Raw genomic sequence first — 13,292 nt, forward strand, 5'->3', positions numbered from 1 at the left:
TCATTTGCATAAGTTTTTTTTTAATAAATGAAATCATCAATTTTGGACAAACAATCAACGAAATGGGGTTTTGTGAAAACAAACTGAAACCTCATGAGTGTTCGTGTAATTTTTTAGACCTAATGGGGTTTTGTAAGAACACAAGAAATCTCAGGGGGTGTTAGTGTAAATAACTCTTCAAATTTTTCATTGTCTTCATCATCTCGATATTATCGATATTATAGCGATATTTTGACCAAATGTTGCTGAAGTGTGAGAGAAATTATCGACGTCGATATTTTTCGATATTATTGTCGATATTATCGATACTTATATAGATATGTTCCAAAATATCCTAGACCCGAAAAAACGATAATATCCTTCATATCTTAGTAGTAAATACTTGAAAAATTGTAGGGTCCAAGTCTACCGAGGGATGGCAAGTGATTAGGTCTTTGAACAAGGTTGTGAAAACTTAAATAACTCGCTTACCTTGAGTGCTAATAATTTACTCTATGGTTCTTTGTGAACAATTTGCATTTAACTAAGCCTGAAATCAAGCAACATAGATGTACTGGCATGAAACCATTTTCTTCTACTTAGTAAGATGCTCATACTTGTTTAAGGTCTTAAAATCAAATTTTAATGTATGAAACCTGGTGTTTGTTAGGATTGAATGTGGCTTTCATAGAGGTCTCTGTGTATTTTAATGGATGAAACCTGGTTGCGACTCCAATTATTTTGAATTGACACACCAACTCTCTCTTTGCATAGTTTTTGTCAGTATTTATTGTCAAGTTTTGTAATGTATAGGTATCCTCAGACGTCAGAGGATGCCATTTCTGAGTCTTGTCCAGTATGCTGTGGAAATTGCTGATTAGAAGATGACTTCACATGAATACAATTTTTTTTTGGGTGATTTTTGAAAATTTTGTAAAAAACACGTGTATTAAATAAGAAAAATACATAAGTATGTGTATTGTATGTATGTTTTTAAAAAAAATATGTATTTTACCGGGTCTTTAAGATGTGTATGGAAAACAGAAGTATTATTGAAAAATACGTACTTACGTGTATAATACAAGTATTAAATGGAAAAATGCTAAATTCTTTATATGGGTAATAAATAAAAAATCAAAAGGAGACAATAGAGACTCGGGTAATGGCCTATGCTATAAACTACTCTTATCGATAAATGAAAATCAGGGGAAAAAAATGTTTAAAAAAAGAGTAGAGCCGGGCGGCTATATTTAAGGGTAGAGCTATTATTTAAACAGTATAGCCGCGCGGCTGTACTATTTATTTGGAAAAAAAAAAAAATAGGACCCGCCTAGACCGCCTAGGCGGCCGATTTTTCGAAAGCCTGAATCGGGTTGTTTTTTTATTTTAAGATTTCTTTTTTTCGGTGGGTCTGACATCTCTGCAAATACAAAGCTAAGGTTTTAGTGACTTACTCACTGTTTATCAACAACGTAAAGGTTAGCTCTTCCCAACAATTCACTCTTAAATTGAGGGTTGAAGCCATGTCTGAAAGTAATTGTGGTTTCCAATGTGCATGCCACCAAATATCACACTCACCTGAGGAAGGTAAGCGGAGGGATTGATTTGACAACGTAGTTCAAGAACTGAAGCATCAAGTATGCATATAGTTCCATATACCGTCTGGCCATCACCTGAGTATGTTGCATGGGAAATTGATGCAGAAAAATCTGGAACCCACTGGAAATACAACACAAAAGACTTAAATCATCCGTATCCTCAAACAACATGAGAGAGAGAGAGAGAGAGAGAGAGAGAGAGAGAGAGAGAGAGAGAGAGAGAGAGAGAGAGAGAGACCTGGTTAACATATGCTATTTCTTTCACTTCATATACTGCAAGGTGAATCTTGTTTATGGCAAGGAGGTGCAGATCATTCTGGTGAATTTGGATGTAAGTATCTGACAATGATCTCAACTCCTTCCCATCTGGAATCTGCAACAATTTGCTTCTCTGTTTTTCCCACCCAGCAGCACCCCAGCACAAAATCTGCAGGGCCAAAACTACATCGTTAAATAACAGAAGTCACATTAAAGTAGAAGCCATGTCTGAAAGTAATTGTAGTTTCCAATATGCATCAGCACCAGAAGAAACTAGTACATAAGAGTGTTCGAGAAGGCAAGGCTATACCGTCATCTCAGGGGTGAAAAGCAAGAAATGTTGCCGCAGGTGGCGGTGGCGGTGGCATGACTTTCTTCATGGTCTGCGTTTTTACGCATCAGATTTTTATGAGTACAATGAGTTAGATCATGAGAAATTTGCAAACAGAACCTAAGCATATTGACAAACAAGATTTGGGAAGTTTTGGCTGGGAAAAGAATATTTCAAGAATACTATGTGTTGGGTTTACCTTAAATGTTGTCATGTAAAAAATGGAGATCATCCCTCCTGTTGCTGATATGAGATATCAATCATTCTTGGACAAATCAAAGCAGGACATAGCCTCTTCAGGGTTGGTGCTGGGAAGGTCATTGTTCATCAGCTCTAAGCCACTCCTTGGTTTCCATAAATTAGGGTGAACCTTGGGAGTTTGGGTAATCACCACATTTTTTAGAGTATTTGAAGTGGATTTCGGGTAATCACTACAAATTTTTTTAGTATCCATTTTGGGTCCATATTGCCTGAATTGTGAAGTAATTGGCAATTCTGGTAGGTTGGTGCCACAGGAAAAGCCCTGAGGGATGTCATTGCTGTTGTATCGGTGGCAGCTTCTACTGGGGGATGGCAAGTGATTAGGTCTTTGAACAAGGTTGTGAAAACTTAAATAACTCGCTTACCTTGAGTACTAATAATTTCTGCTCTCTGGTTCTTTTTGAATAATTTGCATTTAACTAAGCCTGAAATCAAGCAACATAGATGTATTGGCATGAAACTATTCTCTTTTAGTTAGTAAGATGCTCATTCTTGTTCAAGGTCTTAAATTCAAATTTTAATGGATGAAACCTGGTGTTTGTTAGGATTTAATGTGGCTTTAATAGAGGCCTCTGTGTATGTATGGTTGCGACTCCAATTATTTTGAACTGACACACCAACTTTCTCTTTGCATAGTTTTTGTCAGTATTTATTGTCAAGTTTTGTACTGTATAGTTATCCTCAGACGTCAGAGGATGCCATTTCTGAGTCTTGTCCAGTATGCTGTGGAAATTGCTGATTAGAAGAGGAATTCACATGAATACAATTTTTTTTTACTGGGTGAAGAGAAGCATTCTGCAAATGACATTGACACGCAGACACTCAGAGGCTTATAGTTATACTCTTTGCTTTTCAATATTTTACAATCATTTGTGTATTGGTAGAGCCTTTACCAGGAACATATTCTATATCACATTTATTCTGTAGTCTGATTATCATTTGATATTAACTTTGTCAGCAACAACTGCAAAACTTCTATTTTTCATTTTCACAGAAGCTTTCCTAGTTGTTCATATGATCTCTGGCTCAACTGTTGTAGGGAGATCCGAGATGGGCACTTGCAGGGAGGTGGGAAGGAAGTGATTATGGAATATGTCAGTCGGGGCCTATACTATTTGCATAGTGGAAAGGAAAGGGTGGAACTGCTTCCTGAAACTAGCCCCAAGCGTTCTGGAAGGTGAACATTTAAGTGGAAACCAAATGAAGATGGAAGTATTTGTTGCCCCCCAAAGGACATGAATGGCTGTGGTGATGGTATTTTAGTATTTAGATGCATGTTTTCCGAAAATCACATCAGGGGGTTGGTAAAGAAAGCAGGAGAAATAGATGAAGCTTACAAACTTAAGTGAAAATTTGGCAGAAAGGCGTTTATGTCTCAACTCTGTGGATGATGTCGACTCAAGCAGCATAGCTTCTAGAGCTGCTTCTGAAGAAAACTATTTGTACGGTCCAAGGGCTGGAGATATCCAACGTGAGAATTTAAAGCATTTTCAGTGGCATTGGTTCAGGGGTGAACCTGTAATTGTGAGTAAAATGAAACTACAAAAGGTTTAATCTGGGAACCATTGGTCATGTGGCATGCTTGTCGTCAGATGCAACATACTAAGCATGGTAAACATTTGGAAGTCAAGAGCATTGACTGCTTGGATTGGTTTGAGGTGAGTTGTCCTCTGGCTTTGAATTGCTGTAATTATGTTTCTAATTGCTCACTGCTGCTTGTAATGATGTTTTAAATATGTGAACTGTTTAAAGTAATAGTGCGAGATGTTTGGGAAATATCTGTATTCTGTACACAGTTGTTGTCATCAATTTAGGTGGATAATTATGATGGTATTCGAATTTTTCATCACAAACTGTGTCTTTTTGACGTTGTGGGTGATTCATCCCATTGATCAGACCTTTTATCTGACTCTGGAGCATAAACAGGAAGAATATGATTAGTTCATTAAATACTTTTGAGTTGTTTGTGCAGGTGTTTTAGTTTGGTTGACAACTTTTTCTAATAAAATCTTTAAATATCGTTCCTTGAAGATCCAAATTTCTGAATATCGTTCCTTGAATGGTGTGGCAACTGAATTACTTGCTCAAATTCAATAGTGGAGGGCACTGAATCTCTTGAAATAAATAGCTATCCCTGCAGTTATTCATATAAAGATCATTCATACATGAAATAGGCTGAAAGAAACATATTATTTAATTGATTCATATAAAATTTTAACATGATATCAGAGCACCAGTTCTAGGGTGTCTCTTGAATACTTTTTTTTTACACTCCTTTTATCACCTAGGGTTTTTCACAACCCTAGCCACAACACCCAATCATGGGTGACAACAAATCAAACACATATCAAACATCAGCTTCCGACAACGAAGCCCCCAGGTTCACAACTGAAGAATACAGTCAACTTAAGTCTCTTCTTCACAATGGTACAGTATCTCCTTTTTGCGCCAGCGCCAATAAGTCATCACCATCCACAACATCTTGGATACTTGACAGCGGAGTCACCGATCATGTCGCTCCTCCTTCTATGTTAAACACATTGAAAGTTGCACCTTTGTTTTCCCCACATTCGGTTTACATACAGGTACTTCCTGATGGTATGGTAATCGAGTTAATAATGAGCAAATTCCAGACCCTTTGGGCCAATATGTTAGAACCTTTATGCTACTAACAGTAAGTTAAGCTTGATTCAGTAGATAATAAAACCTTTGTATAATATGTCAGACCAAGGTGATGGTGACAAAATGTAACCATGATTCTTGCAGTAGACTTGTAAGTTTGAGAAAGTTTTATTATTTGGAGTTTAAAATTTTTTTTAAAGGCTTCAAGTATTATTTTTTTTGGCCCCTTGTAACTAAAATAAATGAGTTTTTTTGGTCGAAGTAAAATAAATGAGTATTTAAACAAGTTATTTGAATCAATTTGAAGAGTTTTAGAAATAAATAAATGAGTATATAATGACGTGAAAAATAACAAGTCTAATAATTCCTTCCTCCAAGAAAAACTGTACATTAAACTGTTTGTTCTTCCAAAATTTAGTCTCAGCCAAAGTTTTGACGTTACAGAAATGGTGTTACAATTTACAATCCAATTTTCCTTGAATTCATTTTATCTGATTTGACTTTTCTCCTTAGTTGAGCAGAAGCTTTCCATCACCAATTTGACTTCAACAGAAGAATTCTTGGCTTGGAATCAATTACCTATGATCATAGCAAACATATATGTCAACCTGAGAAGAACAAAGAATTGATCGATACGTAATTGGTTATATATATATATATATATATATATATATATATTTACAGAAAAGATTAAGGACAACATTCGGTGTACATTGAAGTGCCCTCTTTATCATCTGCATTTCCCCAGCTAATGCAGTCACTTGTTGGTAAGAATCCGATCGATTTCACCATTCTTATTGTAGGTATCCACAATCTTCTTTGCATATGAAGGCATATGCTGATCAGCTCTGCATGGTTCATGTTTTCTTTTGGTAAATTGCATGTTTTCATGTTTCGAATATAAGAAACCAGCATCACAGTTCTACTATCAGGTAACACATTGAAAGTTGCACCTTTGTTTTCCCCATATTCGGTTTACATACAGGTAGTTCCTGATGGTATGGTAATCGAGTGAATAACGAGCAAATTCCAGACCCTTTGGGCCAATCTGTTCAACAAGAACCAAGTCATAAAATAAAAGTTTGAATATAATTTTATAATTCCTAAATGCATCACTCAGAGTCCTTACCAAGTTTAGCAAGAAAGCAATCACATTGCCAACAAACTTTGGGGCAGGTTCAGGACCCTTTCCTGAGAAACAAGATTGTGAAAACAATGGTAAGCAGCATATATTTTGCGAGTCCTCCAGAATTTTGGATGAGCTATATAGCCTATATTACAAACCAAATGATTTTCAAGAAAAATAAAGCATATTTTCTTCAGAAGATAGAGTCTAATACAGCGAAATGATAAACATTTCTATTCTTGATCCCATCAAGGGGAGGTCCTATTCCCTGAATACACCCATAAAAAGTATCACAAAAAAGATACAGCACGTACCCAACTTTGCATTATCATCTGCCTTAACAGTCTCCATGACAAATGGTTGGCGATTTCCCTGTAATTGGCCATGCTTAGAATACTTCATTGCAAAGGAAACTATGTCCTCTAAACATTAAATTTCAAATCACAGAAATACAGAGAGAGAAATAGGATAGGATCAAGGTTTTACACTGCTAGTTGTTGGAGTAACCTCCAAAAGATTATCAACCAGACTGAGCATCTCTCTTCCACGTTCATTTCTACCATTTGAAGGCAAGAAAAAAATAGAAATCTTTATTTATTTATTTCCTTTACCACCAAAGTGGAATAAAATATTGCAATAGCACAATGATAATCAATAAGCACAACAAAAAGCTGCACACAGAGTCTGAGCAACGATATTACCTTACCGTAACATACTGTGGATGTTGAGTCATGCTGATTCCAGAATATTTTGGCACACCCATGTATCCCACAACTAAATCCTGAAATAGGTGAGAGACATGTGAGAACCTTTATACTACTAACAGTAAGTTATGCTTGTGTCAGTAGATAATAACAGCTTTGTATAATATGTCAGACCAAGGTGATGGTGATAAAATGTAACCATGATTCTTGCAATAGACTTGTAACTTTAATTAATTTTCACCAAGGTTATATGCAGAGAGAGAGAGAGAGAGAGAGAGAGAGAGAGAGAGAGAGAGAGAGAGAGAGAGAGGATAGTAGCAGCAGTTGATTCCAAACAATTGGAAATTCCTTGTTTTTGTTGAATTGCATTTTTCATGTCTAAATGAGCTTCCAAGTTTTAATTTGATCATCAAACATAGTCCAATTTCATGTACAAATACCCAGTTTCAAAGACTTACATCTATCTTTGACATAAAAGTGTTCCTACATTACATAATACATTATCCTTCATAAACCAATTGCTGAATTGAGACAGTACAAAGTCTAATAACTCTCCCTCTTTCCCTCTCCCTGGCCAAAAAAGAAAAAAAATACAAAACAAAAAGAAAAACATGCAAAAGCAATTAACTTAAGAAGAAATTTAATATCAAAATAAATGTTTAATCGTAGAAATTAGTAAAAAATGAACTATTTTCAACAGAAAGTGTTACTTGCATATTCTAACCAAAAAATGCATGGGAACAATGAGATGCAATCAAAACAACACATACTCCAAAAATAAAAATAAATAGCATTCCCGTATCCTTGTAAAGATGAAAACTCACCGCTAAACCATTTGTATAATCGAAACAACTGCAAGACCAAAAAAAAGAAAAAAAAAGGGACAGGTTAGGAAAATATACGACAGATATAAACTATAGTATTTGATATATGTGGCATTTCTGTTTGTGAAATACGTCATCTAATTGTAAGTTACTTGTTCAATCGATCTGAGGGAATTCACAAATGAAAAGTTAATAAATATGTAGCAGTAGTACAGGTGGTGATGACAATGATACTTCTGCGTTTCCAATATCAAGCATGGTCCCTGAATCTTATTGACTATAGCTTCGGGGACATCTGGTACAATTAGAATGAGAAGTGAAGATTACCATGTATTTAACAACTCTCTCCTAAAGCCCCAAAAACATCTATAAAGTTCAATGCATGTGCACACAATGCTTTTGATAATGTCAACATGTGTTGATTGTGTGTGTGTGAGAGAGAGAGAGCAATTGTTTATCTTTCCTTTTCTTTGCATATTTAGTGTACATCCACTGCAATCTTATCCTCAAGGTTGCTAGTCCTATTTAGTTGCTGATGTTCTTTCTTAATATCTAAAGGTATGTCTACAGCAATTTCAGAAATCAATTTTCCTTCACCAAAACTGTCAATCATACCTTCTAGTTGTTGAATCTAATTCACATAAAAAATATTCAAAAACTACTAAGTATTACAAAGGAAAGGACAAACAGTACCTATAACAAGAAGGAGCAATTACATCAACCAACTCATTTGCTGGCAGAGAGAAATACGGAACCTGCTTTGGTTATGAAATGAGATGAAGTAGCATGAATGGGAGAGTAAATACCAATTTGAACATATGAGGACCACTTTTACCTCTTCAATATGACCATCCAAATGCTTCAAGTGAACCTATCAAGAGTACAGGAATAAAATTTAAGAAATAATATAGCCAACTAGCCTGTTAAGAAATGCTCACACTAGGAATGGTTGGCATATAAGAAAAGATAAACAATTAGTGTCCATTTTACTATCATAAGCATATAATCTAAAACAGATATAAGCCTGTCAGACCGCACCACTAAATTATTATAAAAGTAAAATAAATGTATCCATGAAATCTTTCAGAAAATTTGTGAAAAGCCCAATCCCACAGAACTCATCCAAGGTTGATCCCCTTTTTCGAAACAAGATTATTGCTATAAGTGTTAAACAAAGGGTGTGCAATGGCACACATGACCACCTTGAAACATTGCTCAGACCTTGGGCTCTTCTAATAATTGAAATTAGTACCTTTTATGATAACTCATCCAAATCCTGTACTATATAGAGATCAAATACTCAATCGCCACAAAATCTACAAAAGGAATTTCTTAGTGCAAACCTTGTAATCTTGCATAAACTCATAATGAAGAACTGTCTCCGGTTCACTACTTGCAGCCTTTAAAAACTTATCAAGCCCTTCTCGAGTCCCATTGTCCACTGTCAAACAAGGGCATCAGTACTGATACAAATTCTACTACTTGTTACTGATGTCATTTACTAGAATGAGGGCATTATATAGTTGTTGACTACATACATATTTAATAAATAATGATGCTGCGGTTGATGATGTGATGATTATGATTACAGAGACAGTAAGATACAGTTTATTATAGTAGTTCATCTATGCCATGTTTAACATGATGTCATGGCAATTATATACATATTTTTCCTCTGGGGCCTTAAGTAATAGACATAAGTAAACTTGATGGCTAGACTACTCATCGAAATCGAGAAACATAAAAAATAAAATAATAATAATGCATACGCCTTTTACTAACCGCAATTTGTGCCTAACACATAGAGCTTGTCCAAATTTAAATGGTGCTCCACAGATCGTAATGCTGCAGTTTAAGAAATTACTCTGCATTACGATAGTACAAGTCACAACAGAGAAGGACTGAAAGTAGAACTTGTAAGATTATATTATAAATGCTACCTTGCACCTGGCAACCCACACCACAGAATAGAAGTTTCTTTACACCTGCAGCCTATTTTACAGGAAAGGCAAACACTTGTGTCACTAAAACTCATAAGAAACGTGCAATTTTGTAACAACAAAGGGGCAGTGTAGAATAAACAAATGTGTGCCTGCACACACACATACACCCATACATAGACCAAACAAAATGAACTTCTGAAGAGTGAAACCAGAACAGGAGTTATTATGCCTAAAGTCTATAAACAAGAAACAAAATCAGAAAGGTAAAGAACAAACCCTCCAACATGTGAACCCACAAGTTAGGGACGCTAAAAGGCCATACGCTAAAAAACCTCCAACTTATGTTTTGTCAAGGAATCTTCCTCCTCATTGGCAGTCCTAGCCACCTTCAAAATACTATACCCACAAAACTCCATTAACCAGTGAGTGTATGTATAAGGAACAGGGAAATCAGCTCTGGGCGTCTAATAATGGAGGAAGTGTTGCCCTCCAAAACTTTATGGAAAAAAAAGAGAAGTGCCAAAGGAGGGGCGCCGTATTTGTATAAATTAGATCTGTAGTTATAGTCACAAGACTCACAACTAACAAGGAAATCGAAGGAGTAGGACGAAGTACAAACCATTCACTCAAAAGCAATACCAACAATTAAGATTCAAGCTCCATAAAAGGATGGTCCATCACTTAAAGGACAGAAAAGTCCTAAACAAAAAAACCCAGACCACAAAGGATGCTATGCTCTTATTAAAGTTGACTCAACCACAAAGCATGTTCGTTAAATAGCACAGGAAATAGTAAATTAAGATTTGTGTCACTAATGAAAAAGAAAATCAGCCACCTCAACTAGGGCAAGGGTATTAAGATTAGGAGATAATGTCGGCTTGACACCTTTAGCAGCTAAAACTTCCTCTGGTGTCCTGTTGAGAAGGGGGTAAAGAGAAATGACATAATGAGGATGGAATAACAATAACCAGAAACAAAAATTGTCATTGAGAAAAATCAAAATGGTAGAAGAATTTTGTCTCAAAGAAAATGAACTAGATGCAAACCTTGCTAATACAGGCCGTGCAGTAAATCTGTCGTTTGGGTCACTGTAATAATTAAAACCATATGATAATTAACATTCCAAAAGGGGAAAAAGGTAAAAGGATTGAATAGGATAGATGAGTCCATAATGTTATCTACTCCAGTAAATTCAGGCCAGGACCTCTGTACACAAATTACGGCCTCTACCATGCCTGATTTTAGCATTTCTATTGCAATAGTTGTTACTATTCCTGTCCACTGAGCTCCTGCCATCAAAGAAAGCAATGCAACATTTTCATATTACAGTGACGAGAAAAATCAGACGAGACACAAAAGATGCACTACAAAGCATTTGACTCAAGAAATTCTGACACACGATAAAGAAATTATTTACACAAATTGCAATTTATTATGAGAATTTCAAAATTTTAAAAGTTAAATAAATAAAACTCAAATCTTAAACTGGAAAAGTAGGTAGAATTCCTAGTAATGAAAAATGGGATGACTTAGATGCCTCAGATGAGGTTCTACAAACTAACACTACCAATCTCCCTTGACATAAGACTAAAACTATAGTGATGCTGAATGACTGATAAAACAAAATTACCTTCAACAGGGATCACTTTACGAGCATACAACAACTCCTCATAGACACCCAAGTACATTTCATCTGAGGAACCTGTTTTTCTCCCTCTACCATGAACTACAGGTTCCAAGCCCTGAATGGGAAAACAAAAGGGTACATGAATGCTGGAATATCAAAGAAACAACTTGAGTTTTTATTGAATTAACCAACAACGCTAGGTTACTATAAAGTATAAAAATCCAAAGCTATGTAGTTCCACAAGTCTAGATGATGATTTAGTTAAATATGAAAAGAAAACTAATAGTAATGATAATAAAGAAATCTAATGACAACATTGGTTGTAGTTCCACAAAGAAACAACATTGGTTGAAGTAAAAATTTGGTCTGGTAGCACCTCTAACTTGAATTTCAAGAATCAAGACTGATGAATAAAATGGAAATCATGCATGGCAATGGATCATTAAAAAAATTATATTTTGAACGCAAATTGAAGTTCGATCATTCCACTGCACTTCATATAAGCGCTTCAAATGTCCCCATCCGGTGTATGGTACATGATATTAGAGAACTCGAGCATTACTGTGCTCTAAATTTGTTTCAGGATTTCAAGAAATGACACCAACTTCCATCTACTATTTAAGAGTAAAAATTCAATGAAAGTATGAAAAATTGGGAGAGGAACAAGAACTTACTTCAATCTTAGACATTCCATCTCCTAAGAAAGCACAGGCTTCCTTGACATGGGCAATGTAATATGTGTCGCACAACCCGCAACGACTACCAAAAGACAAGATTCAGCAAATAAAGAAATAAATAAAAATTCAAACTTTAAATGCAAAAATTTAAATTTATAAAACGTAAAAGTGGGGTAATGAAAGGAAGTGAAAGAGCTTCAAAAATGAACCTGCAGTGGTCTTTAGCCGGATAAGTGCCACCAGGAGGAATGGGTCTGGAGCGTTGCCTCCAGTCCTCTCTCAGCTTCACTGACTTTGAGTTGGGTTTTCCATCTGTTCCACCACATAACACAACACAAACTTTGCTGTGAAACAAACACGCAGATACACAAACAGAGGCGCACATAGAGAGTTTTGGGTGGTACCTTTAGAGGAAGAGGAAGAGGAAGAGGAAGAGGAAGATGAAGATGAGGAAACAATGGAGAGTGAGAGAGGAAGGGAATAGAGCTTGGCAATTAGAGAACACATTGCAGCTGAGAGAAACCCCAAGCCAACAATAATGCAACTGAAACAGAGTGAGAGTGACTACAATGTGCTGAGGCTGTACGAGCCACATATTTCTTTGTAACAGTCTGCCATGGTGCTTTATAAGATTTGGTCACTCGTGTGATCGGGTGCACCAGGTTCGAACCCAACACAAATTAGTCTCTTTCCTCTTATTTTTCAGTAAGATTTTTTTTTAATTAGGTTATTTACTCAAATAGTCCCGAGTTGCATTTTGATCCCTCAACTAAATTATTCATTCGAATGGTTCACCAACTCTTTATTAATCAGTGCAATGCTCCTATAGTTATATTTTCTGTCAATGTTGCCGTCAAATATAGGAATAAAAATGTCCAATTAAATAAAATACTAAACAAATTAAAAACTAAAAATCAAAAGAAAAAACACATCTCTCCCTTTCCCACTTCCTTCTTCAACATTTTTTTTTTTTTTGTGTGTTGAACAAGTGCATTTGAACCTCATGATATTGTTCATTGAGGAAGAGAGGGACATAGAGAGAAAGAGGTGGGGAAAGAGAGGAAGAGAGAGGGATAGAGTGGGTTCGCCTGGATGGGGTGTTGGATTCAGGTCTAGGGTCTATTGAGGTGGATGTGGCTAGGGATTGTAGTGTCAAAAGTCTTATTTACCCCCATAAATATAGCATGTGCTGCTCACATGACTAAATTTAACAGAAAATGTAACGGTAGAACCAATGCGACGATTAATAAAGAGTTGGTGAACCATTTGAACTAATAATTTAGTTGAGGGACAAAATGCAACTCATGTATAAATTTGAGGACAATTCAAGTAAATAATCCTT

General features: G+C 35.8%; 1 protein-coding gene across 5 annotated transcripts; it reads right to left on the reverse strand.

The window, feature by feature from the left end:
• LOC18793873 (7-hydroxymethyl chlorophyll a reductase, chloroplastic) lies at positions 4,588-12,533 on the reverse strand. Of its 5 annotated transcripts, none has more exons than XR_002269953.1 (20): positions 12,355-12,533; positions 12,160-12,262; positions 11,948-12,032; positions 11,277-11,388; positions 10,851-10,935; positions 10,693-10,734; positions 10,482-10,560; positions 9,644-9,695; positions 9,486-9,548; positions 9,047-9,144; positions 8,539-8,574; positions 8,397-8,458; positions 7,704-7,731; positions 6,877-6,956; positions 6,662-6,731; positions 6,490-6,547; positions 6,179-6,240; positions 6,003-6,097; positions 5,751-5,897; positions 5,392-5,628 (listed from the first exon to the last, which is right to left on the reverse strand). XR_002269953.1 is itself a non-coding variant. In XM_007222879.2 (20 exons), the coding sequence occupies exons 1-19, from the start codon at positions 12,455-12,457 to the stop codon at positions 5,807-5,809; spliced, it is 1,404 nt and encodes a 467-aa protein (XP_007222941.1). In that variant the 5' UTR covers positions 12,458-12,533; the 3' UTR covers positions 5,392-5,628; positions 5,762-5,806. The 5 variants fall into 5 exon arrangements, 4 of the variants coding, with proteins under 4 accessions (XP_020411579.1, XP_020411581.1, XP_007222941.1 ...); XM_007222879.2 differs by having other exon boundaries at positions 5,762-5,897; XM_020555990.1 differs by lacking the exons at positions 5,392-5,628; positions 5,751-5,897; positions 6,003-6,097 and adding an exon at positions 4,588-5,075.

This window comes from Prunus persica, chromosome G1 (genome assembly GCF_000346465.2).
Source record: "Prunus persica cultivar Lovell chromosome G1, Prunus_persica_NCBIv2, whole genome shotgun sequence".
NCBI lineage: Eukaryota > Viridiplantae > Streptophyta > Magnoliopsida > Rosales > Rosaceae > Prunus > Prunus persica.

Coding starts and splice junctions, on each gene's coding strand:
- LOC18793873 (XM_007222879.2), bottom strand. CDS start 12,457: ATGTGTTCTCTAATTGCCAAGCTCTATTCCCTTCCTCTCTCACTCTCC. Junction 12,033..12,159: donor CCGGCTAAAGACCACTGCAG/GTTCATTTTTGA, acceptor GTCTTTTGGTAG/TCGTTGCGGGTTGTGCGACA. Junction 6,098..6,178: donor TTGCTTTCTTGCTAAACTTG/GTAAGGACTCTG, acceptor CTTGTTGAACAG/ATTGGCCCAAAGGGTCTGGA.